The sequence below is a fragment of the Phyllostomus hastatus genome, unplaced genomic scaffold (assembly GCF_019186645.2).
Source record: "Phyllostomus hastatus isolate PE091 unplaced genomic scaffold, TTU_PhHast_1.1 phas_contig_948, whole genome shotgun sequence".
NCBI classification, from domain to species: Eukaryota; Metazoa; Chordata; class Mammalia; order Chiroptera; family Phyllostomidae; genus Phyllostomus; species Phyllostomus hastatus.
In genome coordinates, this window is record NW_025333993.1 from 1,703,108 (window position 1) to 1,727,324 (window position 24,217).

General features: G+C 65.4%; 1 protein-coding gene across 1 annotated transcript; it reads right to left on the bottom strand.

Moving 5' to 3' along the window:
• Positions 1-342: 342 nt before the first annotated feature.
• Positions 343-23,850, bottom strand: PFKL (phosphofructokinase, liver type). Its single transcript, XM_045852580.1, has 22 exons — positions 23,707-23,850; positions 19,250-19,323; positions 14,461-14,538; positions 12,951-13,140; positions 12,095-12,260; positions 11,565-11,609; positions 11,221-11,329; positions 10,881-10,976; positions 10,185-10,277; positions 8,224-8,349; positions 7,210-7,274; positions 6,647-6,710; positions 5,163-5,309; positions 4,772-4,842; positions 4,174-4,261; positions 3,377-3,529; positions 2,812-2,976; positions 2,441-2,502; positions 2,092-2,203; positions 1,384-1,483; positions 1,191-1,296; positions 343-902 (listed from the first exon to the last, which is right to left on the bottom strand). The coding sequence occupies exons 1-22, from the start codon at positions 23,789-23,791 to the stop codon at positions 755-757; spliced, it is 2,343 nt and encodes a 780-aa protein (XP_045708536.1). The 5' UTR covers positions 23,792-23,850; the 3' UTR covers positions 343-754.
• Positions 23,851-24,217: the final 367 nt, after the last annotated feature.

The window sequence follows — 24,217 nt, forward strand, 5'->3', positions numbered from 1 at the left end:
CAGGGCTGAAGGTGCTGAGGTGACCTGTCAGGACAGGGCAGGGGGTGCGCAGGTCACCCCTCAGGACAAGGCTGAGGGGTCTCAGGTCACCCCTAGGACAGTTGGGAAGGGCTCGGGACAGGGCCGGGGAGCCTCAGGCCGCCCCGTCAGCAGAGAGGCGCCTGCTGGTCATAGGAGGAGAGTGTGGCTGCAGAGGACACATATCTCGGAGACCCAGCCCAGCCCCGGAGCCTGAGGACAGCCCCAGAGGGGACAAGGGACAACCCCTCTGCCGACCGCCAGCAGGCCCAGCCTCCCTACGGAGTCCCACGGGCCCTACTTTCCACAGATCAATGGCACTCCTCTGTTGGGGTGACTTTATTCCTACAAAAGATGACAAGCTCTGCCCAACCACAGCGCCCAGTGCTCAGGAGCAGGGGCACAGCAAGGCCCCCCGGGACACACTGCCTTTGGCACAAACACCCGGGCGCTGGACCCCAAGAGCTAGTGAGGGTGAAGGGCCGGCATGGGGAGAGACTCAGGGCCATGCGGGGGGGCCAAGGAGGGGCAGTGTGTCCAGGCTAGGACGCTCCGTGTCCCCTGGGGCCGGAAGGTCGGTGCCCTGGGTGCTCTGTCCTGGAGGCGAGGCCATGAGCCCCCCAGGGCAGGGCTGAGAGAGGGCCGCAGCCTGCCCACCGCCTGCCTGCCTGCCTGCAGGCTCCAGGCGGCGGCCTGGCAGAGAAGGGCGTGGCAGCCAGAGGGGTGGCGGGCAGCCTCAGAAGCCCTTGTCCACGCTCAGGGTGCGGCGGGTGACGTGCTCCAGCTCCCCAGACACATAGTCAGCCATGCTGACGTGGTAGTGCGCCAGCATCTTCAGCATCAGCCGCAGGTGCAGCCACCACTGCTCCCGGGGCATGCGGTGCCTGGGGCGGGGCGGGGCAGGGCAGGGGTCAGGGCACCTCCTCAGCTGCAGCCTCCACCTGGGACCACACCCCTCCTCCGAACCCTGGCCCTGCCCGCCCCACAGGAGTGGCCCTCAGTGGTGGTGTCGGGTCCCTGGCCCTCTGGGGTGAGCACCCAGGACGGACTCAGGACCCCACCAAGGACAGAGCGGGGAGTGTGTGCACTCAGACCTGACAGCCTAGCTGGCCCGGCTCACCCCTTCCCATCCCTGCGCACTCGCTGGCCACCCTCACGTGGGAGGGACTCACTCAAAATCAGTGTCCTTCTTGAGCTCGGTGACAGGGCTAAAGGCCACTGACTTCTTCTGAAGGCCGATCACACAGGCCGAGTCAGGGGCATTGGCGAACACCCGCCCTGTGGACAGAGGCACGCACTCAGCCCCGCCCCCAGGGCCGGGGCAGAGGGCGAGGGCAGGAGGAGCCCCCTCCCCCACGTACATACCGTTGCGGTAGACGGCCCGAAGTTTCTCGGACACCCAGAGCAAGGCCTTCACCCCCAGCTTGGTCCCGTAGTTCCGGTCAAACGGGGTTGGAGCCCCGCCCTGGAACACAGCGGGTGAGACCACGGTCCAGCCTGCAGGGCGGGGACCGGCCGAGGCAGGCCCTGTCCCCACAAGTCCCAAACCTGGGCCCCGCGGAGGCCTCCGGTGAGCCCTCCAGTTTCTGACACCCCGCCTCCTCTGCCTGTGGCACCCCGGCCGCTCTCCGCCTCAGATCTGGCCCGAACGCCACTGTACCAGAGGGCAGGCGGTGGGCAGACTAGGCACTGGATGGGGCACCAGGGGAGGGAGCCCTTGGGGCACACACAGTCCTCATGCGGGGCTGGGAAACCTCACAACTCTGGCTCCTTGCAGGGCCACTAGGTGGCTGAGACAGGGAGGGGAAGTGGCAGGTACAGGTGACAACAGGGGGCCTGGCCCAGCCCTTCCTGGCCAGTGAGGAGGCCTCAGCAGACAGAGCGAGGTGTCCCTGCCTGAGGGATGGGATGATAAGCGCTTCGGTCCCAGCTGGGAGGGAGGAGCAGGCAACCACCTGCACCCGGGGGCCCCAGGAAGCTGTGCGTGCAGGAGGTCCTCATCCTGCTGCATCCTGTTGGGCCCCTTGGCCCACGTGCAGATGCAGGCAGGGGCCACACTCCCCCATGCCGTACCTGCTGCAGGTGGCCCAGGACGTTGGTCCTGCAGTCGAAAATGCCCTTCCCCTCGGAGGAGTAGAGGTTGTACAGAAACTCCGTGGTGTAGTGATCGTGGCACTTCTCATTTCTGGGGAGAAGGACAGGGGACCGGAGTTATAAGTGGGAGCCCGCCCAGGCCTCCCCGACGACGGACGGGGAGCCTGCTGGGCCAGGCCACAGGCCTCTGGGGAATGGCGACTCTGCCCGCCCCGCCCCTCCCCACGGCCCCCTCCACCTTGTTCTGACCCCACAGCCCAGGGTCTGGAAGCCCCCGCCACGGCCCAGGCAGACCCTCCTCCCGGCCCAGGCCCACCCGCAGCCTCACCGGAGCACCAGGCCCCTCTGGATCTCCGTCTTCATCTTCTCCGTCATGTGCTCCACGTTGGCCTGCAGGAGCCAGGGACCACCCAGTGAGCCAGGGCCGGGAGAGCAGCCAGCACCGCCCCCCACAGCCAGGAGGCAGGTGGTCTGGGAAGGAACATTCCAGACCACCCGACAGGTGGGGTCAATGTGACCCAGGGGTGATGGGGGGTGCATTCAGGCTGCGGGTGGCAGGAGGGCACTGCGAGGTAGGTCACAGGCCAGAGTCCCCACAGGCAATGGGATGCAGCTCCTCGGCCAGGCCCAGCCTCCTATGTATGTTAGGAAGGGACCCGCTCAGCCCCGAAGCAGGAGAAGGCCGAGAGCCCGGCTCACCTTTAAGTCTTGGATGTTAAAAGGGTCCTCGAAGATGTAGGCGGCGTCCGCCCCCACGGCGATGCCGGTCACGGTGGCCAGGTAGCCACAGTAGCCCCCCATGGTCTCCACAATGAACACCCGGCGCTTGGTCCCCGAGGCCGACTGCTTGATGCGGTCACAGCTCTGGGGGGCCAGGGGTGGTCAGAGTCCTCCCCGGCGGGCCCCGGGGACCCACCATGCTGCATGCAGGGACCCAGTTTCCCTCCAAAGCTGACCAAGGGTCAGGAGGAGGCTGTGGGCTCACCACAGGCCATGTGGTTGCCCTCAGCCGGGGTGATTCTGCCCCCGGAGGACAACGGGGGTGTCACCGGCATCTACTGGGTACGGACCAAGGACATCACTGTGGGGGTCTCCCTGATCTGTATAGGGGGAGGGTCCCACTGCCAGTGCTGGCCGTGGTACACCAGAGGTCAGATACTAATGATGACGTGAGAGGTAATAATGCTCCTCACTCCGAACTGAGAAAAGGGAACTCAAGTAGGTGGGTGGGTGGTTGGCGTCTGCACCTCGAGCGAGGCCCTACCTCCATGGCGGCATTGACCGCGGTGTCGCAGCCCAGGCTGAAGTCCGTGCCCGGCACGTTGTTGCTGATGGTGGCGGGGATGACGCACATGACGATGCACAGCTCCTCGTAGCAGCCGCGGGCCTCCACCAGCTGCAACACGCCCTCATAGGCCTGTGGGGGGTGGGCGGTCAGGACCCGAGAGGCTGGGCCGGGGTGGGTCGGGCAGGCAGGACCCCCTCCCCCCGCAAGGAGCTCCTCAGCCCCTTTGGCCAAGGAAAGTGGGGTTTAGGGAGGACAGGAAGGAGGCCCACAGGTGCTGCCCTGACCCGACCCACTCCCTACAGTTGGCGGGGGTTTGGGGCTCCTCCAAGGGAGAGCAAGAATATCTGTCTGCCCGTCACTAGGGCTGCTGACAGCACAGTCACACAGCAGCACCGGTGGCTCAAATCCTCCTGAGAGCCACACTGTGAGGCAGCCACACAGGTGGGGGCGAGGCCGCTCAGGACCCCTGCCCACAGTGCCCCACCCCTCTGCAGGGACCAGACAGAGTGCTGCTCCCTGTCCCTTGGCCAGAGCCACCCCCGCTCCTGCCCCCACCTCCCGCCAGCACCCCGACTGCTGGCTGTAGTCTGAGCTGTGAAGCCTCGGGAGAAGGTAAAACCTCCCAGAGCCCAGCGCCACTTTCCTTGGACCCTGGCAACAACCGCCCTGCACACGGGGTCTCTGGAAGGGCCACCCCAGCACCCCAGACAGAGGGAGATGCTCTCAGGTACCGCCCCCGCATGCCCAGGCTCCATCCCCGGCGGCGGCCTCACCTCGAAGCCTCCGATGACGAGCAGGGCGTGGATGTTGTACGTGCGGATGTTTTCCACGATCTTCTCTATGTGGCCCTTGGGCAGCGTCCTGCAGGGGGAGACAGTGAGGTGGACACGTGGCATCTGCAGAGGCCACGGGGCTGGAAAGACACACACAACCTGCACCCGACCTGCCTCTGGCCTGCACCTGACTGCAGGAGAGTGTGGGCCCCGGGTGGGGGCAGGGTGCACACAATTCCCGGGCAGAGGCAGACGCAGAGGCTCAGTGCCTGAGTCCCGTGGGGCCCGCCGGGGAGGGGGCAGCCCGGCACCCACTCAGTGCCCCTGCCGGGCACTTGCCAGGGGATGGAGGAGCCCCTCGACCCTGGGGCCTCCCTGTGTGCGCTCTCTGCAGGGACGGGGCAGCCTAGCAGCCTCCCCCTACGCAGGTGACCCCAGGTGAGCCCGCAGCCAGGAAGCCCCAGGCAGGGGGGGTCTGTAGCCCACTCTGGTCACCAGCTGGAAGGGGGGCCTAGCCCAGAGCCCAGGATGGGTTTCCCTGTGCACCCCCCTTCCCACTGAGTGTGCACCCTGGATCTCCCAGCGGCCAGCGGCTCACCTCTTGGTCCCCAGCATGGAGCCTCCGCGCCCCAGCCAGCCGGCCACATCGTGCCAGCCGACTTCCTGCACCTGCAGGAAGGAGGCACGGCTTCAGGGGCACAGGCCAAGGTGCTGGCTGACTCCTCCTCAGGCTACGGGCCTGTGCTCAGAGGGAGCGTGTCCCAGGTGCCTGGGCCGGGCGGCTAATGTGGTCCCGTGCCCCCACCCCAGGAGCTAACCCCTCTCCCCCATCCTCTGATCCGTTTCCTTCATGGGCCCCGAACTGGCCGTTTCCGCATTTTCACTGGCCCGTTCCAGTCCCTGGTTTGCCTGTGAGCAAGCTGGGTGGTGGGAGGGTGGTGGGCAGGAAGTCAGCGGACGGCCCGCAGGCCCTGCCGCCGCGCACCTACCTGACCCTTGGCCAGGCCTTCAAAGCCGTCGTGCACCACGTACACCCGGTGGCCCTGGGAGATGCCGGAGCGCACCGCCGAGCGCACGGCCGAGTTCATGCCGGCCGCCGGGGCCCCCACGTTCAGGATGGCCAGGGAGAACGGGGTCTTAGAGAAGGGGACGGGACAAGAGCATGAGCACGGGGGTGGGGAGGGACCACCGACCAGACCGAGGTCAATGGGAGGGAGCCTCTCGCGCCAGCCTGACCCCAGGAGGAGTGGCAAGTATCCGTCCTCAGGACACCGCAAGCTTCTGGGGAAGCGCAAACGCTCACAAACTGCAGGGGGCTGGCCACGGGCGTTAGCAGGGTGTGGTCCCTACTGGCCTAGCACCCCTGCCTGGCTGCAGGGCAGTTCCAGCCAGAGTCCACGCCTGCCCAGCAGCCTCAGCGCTCACCCCACACTCGGGGGTCAGCATCCAGCACCCCCAAGGCTTTGGTTGGTGGTGCGAAAGCACAGAGAGACAAAGGACCACCGCCATTGTAAGTTTTCAGGACCCACGTTAAGTACAAGCAAGCAGATGATACTACTCTGGTTCATTTCACCTGGTGCAACCAAAATAGTATCACCTCCACCTGCAATCAACGTGTAAGGCATTACTGACAGGTTACTTCACATCCGTCTCACCTATGTACGAACCCGGCCTCTGTGGCCACAGGTGCCCAGGGGCCCCGCCGGGCAGCGGGTCCTGGTGACACCCCCGGCTGCCCAGAGGCGGTTCCGCCCCAGCCAGTTCTGGGAGGGGACGTGCAGACCACTCTGCTGTGTGTGTCGGGTGGGGGCAGGTGGAGGGGGCTGCTGCCCGTCCCTCATTAGCTCCTGGAATAAAAGGGGGGCCGGACCATGGACGGTGACATGGATAGAGACACACTGCAGAGGTCTCCTCAAGGTGGTGACAATGTCAGTGACAAAGGCCACACCAATCATTTACCAACCCTGCAGGCTCTGCCACGAGGTGGCTTCCACTCCCCCGGTGGCCACCCCTATGGTGGCAGCTCCGGGGGGCGGCAGCTCCAGCACCCACCGGCCAACCCAGGTATGATGGGGCCCTCTCCTTGTCCCCCAGGACCTCAGAAACAAGTCCTGCCACCATTCTCCTCTTGAAAAGAGGCTGTTTCCCCAGGGGGTCAGCTCTCCTGAAATGGCTTGTAAATGTCGATGCCTTCTCTCCTGAGCTACCTCTGTGGGCCTGATTTAATTTCTTACAACTGTCTGAGAAGCGAGCGGCCAACATAATCTCCAGGCCGGGACACTGGCTGTTTGGCAGCTGCTGGTCTAGCAGAGGCCGGGCCTGACCCTCCCAACTCACAGCCCAGGCCCCACAGGAGGGAGGTACCTGGCCTAGCTGGGCCGGCGAGGAGCCCCCTGCCCCCTGGGCGGGCAGCAGCGGGCTGACCCCACGGGCCAACCCTGACCCACGGGCTCTGCCACCTACACCGCCTCACCTTCTCTTTGGAGATCTTCTGGTGCGAGAGCAGCTTGTAAATGTTCCAGTTGTTCTCAAAGCTCCTGGAAGGAAAGCCGGTCGGCCATTGTGCAGCCCACACCCATGGTCCTCTCCCCAACCCCACCCACGGCCACAGCCCAGTCCCACGGCCCACAGCCACACAAGAGAGCACAGAGCCTGGCCCGTTGCTCAGCCATGAAGGAGGCCCATCCTCTCTTTTGCTGTCCCCACCCCAGGCTGGGTGCCGTCACTAGGTGGTGGAAGACCCCACAGGACACGTGATCCCAACACCCCTCTCAGCTAAGCCAGTCCCAGAGTCCAGCCTGCCCCGGGTGGGCAGCTCCCGTCCACCGGCTGCCCCACAGCCGGTTTGCTTTCCTCCTCGGGGACCACTGAGGCCCCCTTCCTAACTGCAGACTGCTAGGCCACACATGCATGGAAGGAGGGGTCTCCGGAGAGGTTCAGAGGCCCCCTCAACAGCTACGCATGTCCTGTGTGCGGGGGCACGGCCGTGTGCGAGCTGCCAGGAGTCTGCCGTGGACCCTGCCCGCGGGCCCTCACCTGCCGCGGAGCTGGATGGCCTCGTCGAACCTCTTCTCGTCCATGGCCTTCTGCACCTCCTTGGTCTTAAAGGAGAGGAAAGCACGGGCTGGGGGAGGCCTGGAGCATGCACAGCAGCCACCTGACTCGGTGGGCCCGCCCCAGACCTGCCCAGCAGCGGTCCCTGCCAAGGCCAGCGATCGAGAGAGCTGGCTGCGGCTGGGCGCGCCCCACCTGGCCTGGTCATGGGGTCCTTCCCAGCCACCCTGGCTCTGTCTCAGCCTCTGGGGACCCCGCCAGGGTCCTGGGAACAGAGGCTGAGGCCCATTTCTGGCCCCCAGACCCATAGCCAGCGCTCAGCCTGCCCAGAAGCAGAGCTGGTGGAAGTCACGGCAGGAGGTTCTTCCAAGGGAAGCACCAGGGAGGCCCAGTCTCCCACTTCCGCCTGCCCACCCTCCCACCCTCAGCTGCAGGGTCCTTCCCACCTGCAGGGCAGGGGCCAGTGGCCCCACGCCCAGCCTCTCAGCCTCTCTGGTCTCCCTTCCCACTCCCCCTCCTGGAGGCCCCTTCTCCGGCCACATCAAATGTCCCTCACGCGGTCTACCGCAATTCACCCAGTGGCTCCAGCCACCCACTCCTCCTCCTTCCCATCTCTGCCCCCAACACCCCCAATCTGCACCACCCAATTTGCAAGGTAGATCCATGGCCACTGGCTCCAGGAAGCTGAGTGACAGCTCAGCCCAGCCTCTTGCAGGGCCCCTCCCACTCTCGCTGGGCTCCGCCCACTCTCGCAGGGCTCCTCCCACCTTGCGGTCGTGCTCATTCCGCTCCCCAGGACTGCTGGCTTCTGATACTCTGAGGCCGGCTTAGGGGGCCGGGGCAGCACACCCCCAGACAGGACCGGCACCACCCTCCCCCAACACACACACACGGAGGAGGCGAGGCTGGGGGCGGGGCCTGTGCAGGCAGCCTGCCCGGAGCCCTGAGGGGCCTGGAGGACAGGGGTTCTGAGGGCAGGGGGCGCTGCATACTCACCACCTGCACGCACTCCATGAGGGGCAGCCGCACGGACTGGTTCCCCGACAGGCTGACCACGCAGGCCGGCGTGTCGGGCGTGGCCTCCATCAGCGCCATCACCGCCTCCATGCCCATCTTGCTGCTCTGAGCGGGGGAGGTGCAGGGCTCAGGTGCCACCCCTCCGCGGGCACGCACGGACACACGTGTGCACACACGGGCACACACAAGTGCACACACGCACTCACTTGGCCCTTCTCTGCTCGGGGGGGCCCCACTGAGCCAGCACCCACGCCATGTGAAAACCCTCAACTTTCAGAGCTCCTCCCACATGTACCGGACAAAGCTTCTAGAACAAATGAGGGCAGAAACAGCAACTTAACACGCCACATTCACAACAGCGCACCCAGCACCGCTTCATGGGGTCCCGCACAGCTCTACCGGGGCAGTGTGGCCCCGCACCCCAGGACCGCAGTCGCTCGGCGGGCCCCTGGTCACGCAGCCCGACGGGAAGGGCCAGGACTGGAACGGGGTTTCCAGGGTTCTCTCCCCCAGGACACAGGTTCTCGACTGGGACTCCGTTATGTCGGGGCTCCCCTGGCGTGTGTGCCACCGGAGGACGTGGGCTGGTGGGCTGGGCCAGCTAAAACATCTAGGGACCACCCTCCCTTCACCCCAGTGCAGGTCCTGGCACAGCCGACGGGGACAGACAGGCGTGCGAGACAGCAAGGCGAGCAGTCGCTGTGCTCAGCTCAGCGAGGTGTGTCCCCTGCTCCTGCATTGTTTGCAGACCGCGCCCCGGGCCTCTGTTGCCTCCTGCCCCTCCGGGAGCGAGGCGCCAGCTGGTTGGGTTTGTTTCCGCAACAGCCACAGAAGAAGGCTCCAGTCTCCCTCAGGAGCACGTGCTGGTGGCTCATCAGGGATGCCTGGGGCTCCCTGAGCTCAGGCTTCTCCCCCCGTAACCCGACCCATGCGTGTGCAGGTGCCACCCTGTGGGGGCGGGGCTCGGGGACCAGACAAAATGCTGCTGCCCCGGCTGTGAGCAACACACTGTCCTGTGTCTCCAGCGCAGGCATCGCCTGTCTTCCGCCAGCATCCATGAACCGGCAGGCCAGCTGGCTCTCCCGCAAGCCAGGGAGACCCCAGGCCCACTGTGGCCCATCTCTGCCGCCCAGGCTCGGTGGAGGGTCGGTGCTCGGCCCTGACGTCCCAGGACCATCAGGAGGCTGTTCCGAGTGCACCCAAGGCCTCACGCAGGGTGCAGAGGTACCCGGCCAGGTCGACACGGCGCCTCTGTGAGGCCAGGGTCCTGCTGCTCTGTGTGGGACTGGGGAGACCACGCACTGCCCCCTGGGAGAGGCTCGGTGCAGTACGGCAGCTGCAGCTCGCTGAGGGTCCGAGCAGGTCATCCAGCCTCACACCAGCATGGCGGCCCAGGCGGCATCCATCCCCCACCCTGGGGAGACCAGCCCTCGCACGCAGGCACTTCACCACCCGTGGGGCCTCCCTGGCCCGAGACCCTGTCTCCCTTTGTCTGCAGCCTGGCTCCCACTTTGCAGAGGACGAGGGGGGACCCAGCAGTCATCAGGATGAGAATGGCACACTGGGGCCAGAACCCAGCACACCCCTCCCCAACGCCTGGCTCCCCCACGGGTAAGAACTGGGGTGGCCTCGGCTATGGGCCACTCTCGGAACCGCCAAGCATCGGACCGCAGGAGGGCTGAGCTGCAGGCCTTGCCGCTGCTTCCCAGCATCTGCCTCAGCCGCCATCGGGGGGTCAGAAGCTGCTGACTCATGGGGCAGGGACAGGGGCACAGGTCCCCAGGTCTGCGTTTCCCACCCCCGCAGAGCAACGGAGGGGCCTACCTCGGTCTCACCCGTGAGCACAGGCACAGTGAAGAGAGGCTCACGTGCCACACACACACACACACACACACACACACACACACACGCACCGGGGACCAGAGCAACACCCCACCTACCAGGATGCGGTCGAACGCTGACGGGGTCCCTCCCCTCTGCACGTGGCCCAGCACAGTCACACGCGTGTCAAAGCCCAGCCTCTGCACCACCAGCTGCTCATCGGGAGAGAGTGAGGGGGTTCTTAGGTTCGCTGCCCACCCCCACTGTCCCACCCCCACACACACAGGCCCCAAACCCTGGCCTTCACCCCTTTCCTGCTAGGCCTGAGGGATCCCAGGGTGTCAGCGCCCCAGGGTCCCTGGGGCAGAGAGCTGGCCCTGGGTTCAGGTCCATAGTGTGTAAGTGTGTGGATGTGTTTCTGTGTACGTGGGTGTGCGTGTCCGTGTGTGCATTTCCATGTGAGTGAGTGAGTGGGTGCACAGGGGCATGTTTGCCTGTGTTTTTCCAGGTGGGTGTGTGGATGGGGGGGTCCCAGGCGGGCCTGGCCCTGCAGGAACATGCTCGGAATGCAGACTGGAAACCAGTGGGTGGAGGGCTCCCACCGGGTGTGGGGGGAAGCCCTGGCCTTTGGGGCAGGACGTCTGGGACACCCCCTACCGGGCTGTCCCCAAGGGAGCCCCCGGGAGCCTCCTGTGCCCGGGGAGAGAGCCCCAGCGAGAGTGCTTGGGGCTGAAGATAAAGGGCCCAACCCGCCACCAGGCCCTGCCTCCGTCCCACCCACACCCCCCGGGCGGCTCCGGGGCCCCTCCGCTCACGTCCTTCACGTAGTGCGATGAGATGGGCTTTCCGTTGCGGTCGATGGCGCCCTCGGCGATGATGATGATGTTCAGCCGCGACCCCCGGCTGCGGGTCTGGGTCAGAGACGTCCCCGGGCTCAGCGACCTCGGTCACCTGCCCCAACACAGCTGCCACCCACCGGCCCTTCCTGAGGCCCACAACCCGTGGGAGGAGGGGCCAGCAGGGACCCCGTGGCCCTCCTGGGAGCAGGGAGGGGCGGGCTGGGGGCACCGCTTTGCTGCAGGCCTGGGAATGGGGCCCTCCGGCTAGGGGCGGGCGAGGCAAATGGCTACAGGTGAGAAGACCCTTCGCACTCACCTCGCCGAGCCTCTCGCACATGAAGTTCTCCCAGCCGTCCTCGGGGGGCGCCTCGGGGATGAACAGCCAGTCGGCCCCCGAGGCCAAGGCGGACACCAGGGCCAGGTACCTGGAGGAGCAGGAAGGCCACCTGCTCGGGGCTGGACCCAGCAGCCCGGACCCCAGACCTGTGTCACCTGGGCCTCACGTCCTTTGTCCCCCCTGCAACCGGCCCCAGAGGTGGACTCCCACATGCACAGCGTTCAACGAGCCCCTGCCCTGGGCCAGGTGTCATGGAGGCACCACACCCGGCTTCTGCTCCCGGCTGCCCCCGCACCCCCCAGCGACCAGGGCAGCCCCCTTACCCGCAGTGCCGCCCCATCACCTCCAGCACGAAGGTCCTCTGGTGGCTGTGGACAGGAACAGGACAGAGGCGTCCATGTTGAGCCTCCATGAGCTAGGCTCCCCGCCCGGCCTCGCAGGCCGGCGGAAACAGCCGCCCTCGAGCCACAGAGGCTGAGCCACACCACCCACGGCCAGCGCTGCCTCAGGAGTGCCTGGGTGGCAAGGTGAGCACGGAAGCAGCAGACAGACAGACAGCCCTGCTGGTCTGCAGGGCAGCCACACGTCCGAGACACATGGGGCCTTGGATACCTGGCCAGCCTTCACTGACCTCTGCCGGTGGGGCTGAAGGCCATTACCTGCCTGGGCCTGGCCATCGCTGGCTAGCAGCAGTACAAAGACCAACCCCCCCACCCCCCGAGGGATGCACTAGCACCCAGGGCCCCTGCTGGCCCTGCAGAGTGGCGGCCTCACCCCTGGCCAGGAGGACAGGTCCCCCGCTTGCTCGCCTGAAGGCGGGCCTGGGCCGGCGCAGCCCGGGGGCCTCTCTCACCTCTGGGCGGTGGTGGTGATGGCGTCAATGACCTCCATGATGCGGTGCAGGGCCGAGTCCGTGCCGATGGTCATGTCGGTGCCGCAGAAGTCGTTGTCGATGGAGCCCACCAGCCCAGCGATGTTCAGGTGCGAGTAGGTCTGAGCCGTGCTCTCCGAGATCTTGCCTGGGGAGCAGCAGCGGGGGCCGGCTGAGGCCCACTGGCCACAGCACGGGGCAAGAGACCCCACCTCTCCCCCTGCCCATGCGGCAGTGTGGCCCGGGAAGGTCCCCAGGCCCGGCTTCCCCCTACCCCGGTCCTGCCACAGGACTCCCAAGCGGGGAGGGGGTTGCTGAACCCCTAATGCTGAGTACAGACGCCTCACCGCAAGCAGGAGACCTCCAGGGCCACCTTAGTGACTGTGTCCCTCATTCCCAGACCCCACACAAGTGGCAGGGACTGAATTTCAAGAGGTCGCTCCCCGACTGGCAACCTTGTGACTAGGTGCCTTGGGTGTTACCGAATATTAACTGTTACACTTATGCAAATGATGACAGTCTGCAACCCACGCCCAGGAATCAATTACAGACAAGACTGGCCCACACAGCGTGGGGTGAGTCAGCCTAGGACGGCCGCCCACCAGGCCTGGCGGTCCCGGATGCTGGGCTCCAGGGACTCTGGCTCAACCGGCCAAACCCAGCCGAGGGCTTCTGCAGCCGCCCAGGGTCGCTGTCCTGACCTCGGCTGGGCCAGGCCCACGACTCTCACCCGCCTCCCCTCACCCTGCCCGCACCCACGGCCCAGCAGCGGCAAGGCAGGTGCGCTAGCCTCCGTGCAACCCCCGCCCGCCCAGGCAGGCCCTGGCCCCGACCCCACCTTCCTTCACCAGCTCCTCCAGCAGGCTGCCCCACTCGCTGCGGAAGATGTTGGCTCCTGTGAGGCTGCCGTCTCCACCGATGACACACAGGTTGGTGATGCCGCGGTGCACCAGGTTGTAGGCCGCTGCCAGGCGCCCCTCCCGCGTGGTGAAGGCCTTGCAGCGCGCGCTGCCGATGACGGTGCCGCCCTGCACAGGGGGGACAGCAGCCGTGGCCGACAGGGCAGCGGGGGACCCCGTGAGGACACTGCAGGGACCTGGTGCTGGGCGGGGGGGGAGGGGACTGGTGGACCCTGTAGAACTGAGGGGGCGGAGTCCAAGGCCTCCTGGAGAAGCCCAGGCAGGAGCCCCCACCCCCTGGGCCTTCCTCCTCAGATGGATGATGAGGAGAATATCCACCTGTCAGGACTGGGAAGTTCAAACAAGGGAACCAAGTGAGCAGGCTCTGGAAACTGAGGGGCCGCATGGGTGTGGACACACACACACACTTGGGGGCACACACGTGTGTGCACGGGCCAGGCAACAACGCGGGAGAACCCTGAGCTCCAAGGGGACGGGGCAGCTCAGGCTAGCATTCACGTGACGGCCACCCGCTCAGCTTCAGCCAGGCTCCACCAGGGAGCCCTCCCCACACACCTGCCTGCCCCCACACACCTGTCTGCCCAACCACCAGAACAAAGAGCCCCACACCCCACCCCTCCCCCGCCCACCACGCCCCTCCTGGGACACTCTGGGCCGGCCCCAGGCGTAAATGGGCTGGCCCAGTGGTGTCACCCTGGAGGCAGAGCCCAAACCCTCCCTCCTCTGCCCCCACGGCACCCCGCAGCCGTCCCTGGATGTCCTGCCCCCTGCTTATGTGCTGGACCAGCGAGGGCCAGAGGGCAAACCCGCTTGTCCCCAGGTGCCAAGAGAACACAGCCCATCACTGCCATCTGCTCTGGGCAGGAGTGGTGGGCGGCCCCCTCAGGGTCGGCCAGGTACTGGGGTCCAGAACCGTCTGTCTGCTGCTCCCACTGACCCGTTTGTGCCTCGTGATTGATGACCAGCCCCTTGAATGAGCCAGGTGTCACCTGGTAGCCTGGCATAAACAGGTGACAAATGCCTGCACCACTGTCCCAGCTCTGTGGGAGGATGAGGGACTCCCCACAGAGACATGGTTCGAAAGCCACCTCCTGAGTCCTGGCCCAGCAAGGTGCCTGCCCCCCACCCTCAGTAAGCTGGAGGGAAGCCTTGGCCTTGGTCACTGGGAGGCCAGGTACAGAGGCCACTCTGATGCTGTGCCATGTCCTCCCCTCCCCGCACCCTTAGCTGCAACGGAGGGCGAGCTGTTGCAGTGGAGATGTGTCAGGGCCCCTGTGATTCCTCGACCCACGGCAGCCCCGTGGCACGGCCGGCCTGGAGCTGAGCCCAGGCGGGACGGGGGCGCTCCCGTGCATGCACCCGTGTGTCCGCGTGTCTCCGGTGTGCACCCTCATGCTCACAGACACGAAGGGCTCACGCGGGCCTTACCAGCTGGATGATGTTGGAGACGCTGAGCCAGTTGGCTGGCTTGATGTTCTCGCCTCCCTCCACGAGGCCCTCGTAGCCCTGAAACCGGGGGGCGCAGGCATGAGACAGGCGCCCGCAGCAGCCGGACAACCCCTCACCTGAGAGCAGGGGACCGGGAACCTGGCCAAAACCCCATCCGGCAGGAAGCAGGCCCAGTGGTCCTGACCACCGGGCCCGCCCCTGCCACCCCAGGGCCCTGGATGATGAAGCCAAGGTTGGCCAACGGTCAGGGGCTGGCTGTCCAGGGTGACGCCAGGGCACCCAGATGGGCCTCCGGAACACCCCTGTGGGGCTGGCGAGGGCATTTTGCACAGTGTACCTCACAGGGAACTCACTTCTGCCACAGGTGGCCCACTAGGTGAGGGTTCTCGAGCCACACCCAGGCCACCGTGCCCAGCACCCAGCGGCCCAGCGCCCCGCACTCCTCTGCCCTTCTGGGACCTTCCCTCCGAGAGGAACCCATGGTCCTGCCCCCTAAGGGCCTGGATTAGACACAGAAACGACAGCAGCGTCTGCTCCCCGTGTCTGGGTTTCCCTCAGCCCCACGTCACTGCGTGCAGCTGTGTTGGAGCCCGCTGCTGTCCCCCAGACCGCGGGGCACGCCCCAGCGTCAGGACCTGTGCACCCATGGCAGACATGTGGAGGTCTCCAGCTTGAGACGGTTAGAAACAAGGCTGCTGAGAACACACATGCGTCCCCTGCACAAGGGCTCCTGAGTGTGGGGCACGTGCCCTGCCACCGGCGGCTCACGGGCACCCGCGGGCTTTGCTGGCCTCCTCACCCGCCAGCCACGCAGCCGGGCTTCCGGGTGCTCCACCCCACAGCACCGGGCGTGCGAGTCTTCGCCCCGGCGGCTGCATGTGGGTCCCTGCAGGTGGCAGTGTGTCAGTTTCCCAGGTGACCACATGCTGTGTGTCTACGCCATAAGCCACTGGCCGTCTGGACCAGCTCTGTGAGAAGCGCCTGGTCAGGTGTCCTGTCTATGACCCCTACTGTGTGGCTACTCCTTTCTTATCAGGAGTTCTTTACACAGTCTGGAGAGAGGACGGGTGCATTTTATAAGTGGTGAAACAACGTGGCACCACCGAGCTCAGATAAACAGGGCCGCCTCCTCCAGGCAGTCCTCCAGCCCCTCCAGTGAAGTAATGGATGAGCCACCACTCCTGCTTGGCGCTGGAACCCAGCTTAGCTCTGGGCATCTACTCCCTCTCTGCCTCCTCCCTTTGGCCATTCCAGCCTTGTGGTTTTGTCCCCCAGGTCTGTAGGGTCCTGGGCCGCAGGCCGTGGAGGGGCGTGGGGCAAATGCCCCCACCCCCAAGAGTGGAGGTGGGCCACTACATGAGGAAGGGTGCAGTGTTTCTCCACCTCGGGGCCTACAGCCCAGCCCGGGCTGGCGAGCAGGAACACTAGAGGAAGGTCTTCAGGCACAGGAGGAGCGAGACCCCCCCCATCTGGGGACCACCAAGCTACCTTCTACAGCTTAGGCTGGGCTATGTCCTTCCCTTCCCTGCCTCTTTCCCTCCCCCACTCTCTGGCCAGGAATTTGACCACAAGGACACAAGCCAGCCCTGCCACCGCCACCCCTGCACAGAAAAACAGGAAAATTACCCAAAAATCCAGAGCAGGCACTGCCCGGAGCAAGCGACTCCACCGACAGGCAGATCTCAGTCTATAAAACCCAGGACTGGGCACAGAGCCCAGGCACAGAGCCAGCCTGGGCCCTGCCCACCCCGCGGCGCACCGGCTCCAATCACAGTCTCAGGACACAGCTCTGTTGTAGCCAAGACCCCACCTCCTCCTGCCCTGGGACACTGGTGCTCCTGGCTCTCAGGCCTTCAGGACCGGACGGACAGGGAACGGGACTCACACCGCCAGCGTTCCTAGGCCAGCGTTCCTGGTCCTGCAGACGGCACCCTGCAGATCACGGGGCTTCTCATCCTCCGTGATCCAGCCTGGGCTACGCTGGCTGGAGCCACTGGGAGCTGAGCCGACCTCTCCGCCTGGCAGCTTGGGCCACCCTCACAGCACAGCAACCTCAGGGTGGTAGGACTTCTCGAATGGCAGCTGCCCCCTCCCCCCGCCCCAAATCTCCACTGAGGGACTTGGAAGACAGCTTTAGACTTTTTTTGGTCTAGCCTTTGTAAGTTCCAGCATGCCATTTCTGCTGAATTCAGAATACAGGGAACGGAGATTACAGCCTGCAGGCAAGATGGCAGTGTGGGTAACGTGGCACTCACCGCCTCCCACAACCACATCAGAGTTACGAGTAAACGGTAGGACCACCATCACTCAGAACCGCCCGAGACCTCGCTGAACACAGGCCTGCAACTCAGGGTGGAAAGAAGCAGCCAGGCCCAGACGGCCCCACCCCTTGTGTGGTGGTTAAAAACCAGGAGGGGTGTCCCCGCTGGGGAGGTCCCCCGAGGAGGGAGGGGTCCCAGCCCCACACCGGCCCCCCTGCCCAGGGGTCCAGTGCCAGGAAGAGGAGTCCCCGTGACTCTGGCCGTGGAAACCGGTGGGGTCTGTGGCTGAGTCGGAGGGCTTCTGGAGTCCCAGGCAGCTCCTCCCAGGGGCCCCCGCACGGACGTACTCGGACTCACGCCCCCTGAGCTCCAGCACTGGGCCAGCAGCTTGAAAGGCGCCAGAGATATGCGGGGAGGCACTGAACTGTCTGGCATCAGGGTGAGGGCAGAAGGGGCAGCTTCCTCCCAGACAGAAGTGCTGGCAGAGGCCGATGTTACTTTGCAGGGCATCCCCGGTCCCACCGAGCGGGCAGGCAGGCACCGCGGCTGAACCTCCATCAACCTGGTTCATGCTGTTCGCCTCACCCACCCCGGTGATTCCCTGAGACCCCTCCCACCCAACTTTTGGGCCCACTCAAGCCACTTCCAGTAACTTCCCATACACATGACCGGCCTTGGTTCACGCTGCGGACTTTCCTAAAACCTCTTAGGCAGGCAGCATCCGGCCTCGGCGTGCTCCGTAGCCCTTGCTAAGTGGCCCCAGGCCCAGCACAAGCAGCAGCCGGCCTTGGTTCCCGGCTGGGCCTCTCAGGCCCCTCCAAGCCCAGTACAAGCAGCAGCCACCTGCAGGTCGCTTTGGAGCTCCTACAGGGCGTCTCCAGGCAGGACACAGGCAGCAACTGACCCGGTCTGCACCCCCCAGGAGGCCCCAGAGCCCGCAGTGGACAGCCTCAGGCCACATCAAAGTGCCAACCACCCACCTGCAGAAGCGACACCGTCCAGGGGCGGGCCCAGTGGACAACAGCATTGTAATAACTATGTATGGTGTCAAGTGGGCATTGGCTTTGTGAGGGCGATCACTTTATAAGTCATATGTCTAGTCACTGATTGTACACCTGACACTAACATACTATTGTATGTCAGCTGTACCTGAAAAATAAAACACCATTTTAAGAAAAACCTCACAGATACAACCCTCCTCTCCTACCTAGCCTTGGAACCTTCGAGAATGTGTCTGCACAACTCGGTCCACTTTGTGCCACCGCAACCCTCCCCACATCCCTTCCCTTCCCCCACCCAGGGCAGGCCCCCGGCAGCCCCAGAACCGGCTGCAGGCCACACGCGTCGCTGGCAGCGACTCTGCGTGGACTCGGAGCCCAGGGGTTCAGTTTCAGCTCCTGGGCGAATGAAAGCCGTTTCCACTCACTGAGCCCTTCTCGGTGAATGTGAACTCACAAGCTCGCATTCGCTTCTGTGCCCTAACCTCCCCACACAGAAGGAGTCGGTATCCCCACTTAATAGAAGAAGAAACGGAGGGTCCAGGAGGGGAAGGGATGCACCCGTCACAGGGGGACAACCTCAGGCAGGGTTTGAACCCACCCCTCCGGGCCTGGAAGCCACCAAACCTAGGCCACTCCCTGCAGAATGTCCCCGTCCTCCAGAAGACTCTAGACCATTGTCAGGGTGTGGGCCCCCCCCATCCAGCAGCTGAGAGTCTAAGAAGACCTGCTCCCCAAAGACAAGCTGGGGCTTTGCAGGGCCCCAGCCTCATCGGGGGGCCAGAGCCCTGCAGCAGAGAGGGGCCTGCAAACCGCTGCTCATTTATTCCTGCAGCCACGGCTGGGTGTGGCCGGGCCACCGTGGGGCCAGGGGCAGGGGTGGGGACAGCCCACAGGGTGAGGAGGGAGGCATGGGGAAAGCAGAGAGGCCGGGCTTTGCTACTTCTTGCCTAAGAAAATGAAAACAAAATAACCTAGTGCCTCCAGGAAACCACGAGGCAATGAAGGAATTCCGCCGTGTGTGTGTGTGTGTGTGTGTGTGTGTGTGTGTGTGAGTCAGCCCCAAATGTGACACGGGGATTTAGGTGAAGGATGAGGCCCTGGGGGCAGAAGTTTGGCTAGGACGAAAGAGAACAGTACTCTGCCACTTGGTCCGAAGGAGGTTGTTTGCTGCTGTCACCTAGAGGATTCGCACAGGCTGTGTGTGTGTGAGGGGGTGCAGGAGGGCGGGGCGACAGGTGGGGGCTGAGGTCCGAGGCTTCCGAGGAGGAAGACAGCAGCTTATGCATTCCTGCCTCCCCAGGCACGTGGCCCACCAAACAAGGACCCAGGCTAGGGGAAAGGCTCCTCACCCACACCCCGGAGCAGTCACTCACCCCTCCCTCTGGGCCCAAGCCTCAAGTTGAAACAGCAGTGACCACTGTGGGACAAGGCAGGTGTGGCCCCTCGGTCCCCCGTGATGCCCTGCTGAGCCCAACGGTGTGGGGCCTGGACCCCGCTCAGCCCTACCTCATAGATGAGGAAGACCTTGGCTCCCACGTAGATGCCCATTCGCGTCACAGCCCTGACGGCGGCGTTCATACCTGCCAGGAAATCAGGCCACACCGTCAGCAGAGATGCACAGGTGTCGGGACCCTAGAGCAGCCTCCTCCAGGGGGGGCACCGAGCCGGGAGTGGGGGGGCCCAGCCCCAGGGCACAGGGGGAAGCCCAGTCCTTCCAGCTGGGAGCGTTGGGAAACAAGCTGCCCCAGTGTTGAACCAGGAAACCCCCTCATCTGGCTTGACTCAGCCTGAGTGTGAGTGTGGCCACCAGGCGTGTGCAGACGTCACTTCAGGCTCATCCAGTCCCTAGCACCCCGTGCCGTCATCCCAGCACCGGGCTAGAGGGCACACGCACACCCTGCGGCCTGTCCTCGCCCTCGGGAGCCTTTGCCCGGGAGGCCTATACAAACGCCGGGAGCCCCTGCCGTCCAGGCCCCTGAGCTCGAGGGGGCGGGCAGTGCCTGTCGCTCAGGCGTCCTGCGGGAGCACCGCGGCTGCCGGGGTCCCTCGCATCCCCTGTGGTCCACGTGGAGGCTTCAGTGTCAGGACTCTCAACCTCTACCCCATCCACAGGCGAGAAGCCCAGGCCCTGGGGGACCGTAGGGACCTGCCAGAGCCCCAGCAGCGGAGGGCACCCCAACCCCTCCTCAGGCACAGTGAGCCGCCCTGTCCCCACATGCAGCCGAGGCTCCAGCTGCTCAACATGCAGCACCCGGGGCTCCTGGCATGGGGCGCCCGCACGTCAGGGCAGGGGCCACACTCGCAGCCTCCACACAGGGCTGAAACCGGAGAACCCCCTTTCTAAATAAGTCATGAATGGCTCGTGTCCCTCCAGCGCGTGGAAGTAGGGTAGCAGAGTCTGTCCATGGGGGCAGGAGCCCGGAGAGCACCCCACCTCCCCCCCAGACAGCGGGGCTGCCCCAAGAGCCCAGATTGGAAGCTCGAAAGTTGCTGCCCGTGGTTGGGGGGGGCTCACGGGCCACCGGCTGCCCTGCCCGCCCTGCCTTCCCAGGTGGGGTGGGAGGCGCTGAGGAAGATGGGACAGCATCAACCCCACAGTGGGCACCAACATGGTAGCAGGCAGTCCACTCTGGGGTATCTGCCTCCCCAGCAACCCTCGTTGGCAAGGCCACTCTGGGCCCACCGCAGGCTCACGGTGCAGGCCCCACCGTGGGCAGGCCGGAAGGAGGCCAGCAGCTGAGAACAGGGGGAGGAGAGGGGATGGGGGTGGAAGAGCAGTGGCCAGGGATTCACGCCCGCGATCCCATCCAGACACCTCTCCGGTCACCCACCCCTGCCTCGGCCAGCTGCTGCACAGGCCAGCCTGAGGGCACGGCCACCTCACTAGCCAGCCTGGCGGACTCCAGCCACCCCAGGAGTAGAGCACCGTCCTCAGCCCTTTGGAGAAGAACGCCCCCACCGGAACCGGATGCCATGGAGACAGCAGCCCTTTCATCTGTTTTTCTTCCTCAGAATAGTCCCCGGGCCCGTGGGCCGAGCAGGCAGGAGAGCAGCCGGTGTGCCAGCCAAGGGAGCACGAGACCCTCGTCCCTCCGAGAGGACCGGGGGGCGGTACGTCCCATGACTTCCTGCCGGAGGAAACCCACCGTGCCGCCCGAGTGACTGAGGTCGGTGTGTCTGGGGCTTTATACGGGCAGCTCCCAGGAAAACAAAACGTACGAGACGGTGACAGTGAAATGACACCGGGCTCAGCAGGACACTATAGTAACAGGTGACGTGGAGACACGGCCTGGCTGGGACACACGAGATGTGGAGGGGAGTCAGGAAGCTCAACCCTCACCTGCAAATACAGGACATCAGTGTCCTAGTGATCGACAAGACCAGGCAGGCCCTGCACAGGCGGTGGCCGTGGGGTGGGGCGGTGGGCGGCACGGGCTACTTCACCCAGCTCCCATTTCTTCTGCACAAAGTCCCCTGACATCCTCAAACAACTGCCGTCCCTCGACTTATCGACCCTGCCTGCGGTCAGTAAGGCCCCCGAGCTGGCAGAGGACGCCGCTTCCAGGCTGACTAGAAGGAACCTGCCAGGTGGCCTGTCCTGCCTCCTCCCCCTCTGTTTACAAAAGGGGAAACTGAGGCCCAAGGGAAGGAAGTGCTGGGGTCAGGTCACAGGGCTGGTCAGGGCTGGGCCAACCGGGACCTGGGTCCAGCCCTCTGCTCCGGAGGTTGGCTGGTGCGCACATCCCGACAGCAGCAGACTAGCATGGTGGGGGGGTGGAGGCAAGTGCCCATCAGGGTGTCCCCCGTTCAGCCCACTGCTGTCAGCCCTGCGCCAACCAGGGAGGGCACTCACAGGACAAAGGAGGACAGACGTTCGAGGGCCCATGCGGGACCCAGGCAGGCAGCCCCGGGAGGGCGTAGGGGGCACCACCAGGTCTCCATGAGGTCAGCCTTTCCGTGGAAGCCGTGGGGCGAGCCTGGAGACAGCCCGAGCACCTGCGTCTGGAGCCGGATCGCAGAGGCAGCGGCGGGAGCCAGGTGGGGGTTCACCTGCGGCCTGGGTCCAGAACTTACACACCAGAAAGGCTACGTTCTGCCACTGAACCCCCTGGCCCTGCGTCTGTGTCGAGGCATAGGCAGAGCCCTAGGCTGGGGGAGTTTGTGCGGTCCTGCCCAGTGTGGCTTCAACCAGAAACCATGGCTCGCCCCCGTGTCTGTGGGTGGGAGAGACGTGGAGGCTGCCAGAGCTCTGGGGGAGCGGCGACTTCAGAGAAAGGCGTGAAGGTCAGCCAGAGGGTGTGTGGACGGCCACACTCCAGCCGCGTCCAGGAAGCGCGGCCTGTTCTGTGAGAGGCACCAGGGCCACAGCTCAGACAAGCTTTGCACCCTGACCTAAATGCACGCAGTGCCCTTCCAACCCCCCGGGTGCGGTTGCCTCCACCGCGCAGGCAGCGGCGTGGGGTGGAGACCACTCTGTCCGCACCACCCATGGAAGTCGGGGCCTCACCGGCCCCTCTGGGCCTGTCTGGTGAGGTCGGTCCAGCCCTCTCAGGGTGTGTCCTCTCCGGAAGTCTAATCTCACAGGAGGATGTGTCCTCCCCAAGGCTACCCTCGGAGCCCGCTCACCCCAGCCCAGGCCCCCTGGCCATGGGGCAGACAGGGACAGGCAGCCAGCGCCGGCCGCCAGGGGCTGTGGAGGTACAGGAGGGCACACTGACTGCCAGCCAGGCCAGGCGCTAAGGGTTCAGCCTGAATCCTTGGAAAGGCCCCTTGCAGTTGGGGACACAGACAGAGGCCAATTCTTCCTTCCTTCCCTGGCTTGCAAAAGCCTCTTTCCACCTCTGAGTGGGGAACGGGGAGTCCCTGAGGAGTTCCTGAGGTGGGGGCAGGGTGGGGGTAGGGGTGGGGATGTCCACACTCTCTGATCTGGAGGGAGGCGGACCGAGCCCAGCTGTGCGGCTTGAGGGTGCTGGCTCCTTCCCTTCCAGTCCTTCTTCCTGGTCTACTCAAGGTCTCTCCTGGGGTTCAGGGTACAGCCACCTGGCCCAGCACCACAGGTGCTGAGCTGGCCAGCCCAGGTCAGAGGCGCTGAAAAACAGCCCTCAGGACCAGACTGGGCTGCCAGGTGGGGGCGCCGCTGGGATAGCCCCCCCCGCCCCCCCCGCCCCCCCCGCCCCCCCCGCCCCCCAGGCAGGGTACCTGCTCCTCTCCCCGAGGCCTGGACTGCAGGACCCTGACAGGTTTTCCCCTGTACAGGGGAGTGAGAACAGGTCTGAGCTAAAGGGAACTCGCAAGCCCCAAGCCACTTCCCCCAGGTACCCCCTCCCTCACTGGCCTCAAAACGAGACTGAGGGGCTGTTCTGGGTAGGTATGCTACCTCTCCCCGCCCTCCCCGCCAGCTAGGTTAAAGGGGAGAGGACTGGAGGGATGCAGGCGACAGAGGCGCCCTGGAGGCGGTGGCTGCAGGACTCAAGTGTCCCCAGGTCTCATTTCACAACCAGGAAAAGCCTGGCTCTCATGGAATTCCGGAACCCGACCAGCTCAGCACGGCCTTCAGGAAACAGGTCTCCAGACACGTGCCTCCGGGAAGCGGGGTGGGGAGCTTCCCCGCAGGGAGGGGAGACCGCAGCCAGCCCCTGCGCCTGCCCCGCGCGCAGTATCCCCGGGCCACCGCCGGAGCGCAGACACACCTCCGCGGGCGCGCGAGGGCGGGGCGCGGAAGCCGTGGCGTGCGGCACGTACGCGGGCGACCAGGCGCGGCGGGGAGGGCAGGGGAACCGATGAGAAGCGTTAGGGACAGGAGGGGGACTGGAGGTATCAGATAAGGGAAGTCGCTGACCCCGGAGACGGGAAGTCGCGGAGCCCAGGTCCTGGCCGACGGTGGCAGGCGCGCGCGCTGAGTGGCGGGGGGACAGGTGGACGCCCCCCGCCCGCCTGCGACACAGACCCCGCGCCCCGCCCACCTTGAGCGTCGCCGCCGCTCGTCAGCACGCCTATGGCCTTGCCGGCCCCGCACATCCGCAGCTTCTCCAGGTCCACGGTGGCCATGGTGGCGCCGAGTCTGGCGACTCGCTCTCTGCCCGCGCTGCAAGCTCTCCTGGGTCCCGCCTCCGCCCCGCCCCGCCCCGGGCCCCGCCCTCGTCCTCGTGTGAGGTCACCGCTGCCCACGCCAGTGGGACGACCGACGGGGGTTCAGCGCCACCGCTCGGAAAGTGCCCGCAGCTATCCCCAGGGTCCGGGGGTGGCCAACACCACCACGAGTGGGGATCTGCGACCTCGGGAGAACTTGGCAAACTGTTCTGAGTGTTTAAACCTGTTCAGCAAAGGCTTCCCTTTATTGAGGGTCCGTTCTGTAATGGTCCGGGTGTTGTTAACCCAACCTAGCGGAGCTTTTCAAGGCGTTAGGAAAGGCTTGCCCTTAGCGTAGCCAGACCGGAGGCGGGCCACGCAGACACAGACCTTTGCAAAAGGAAC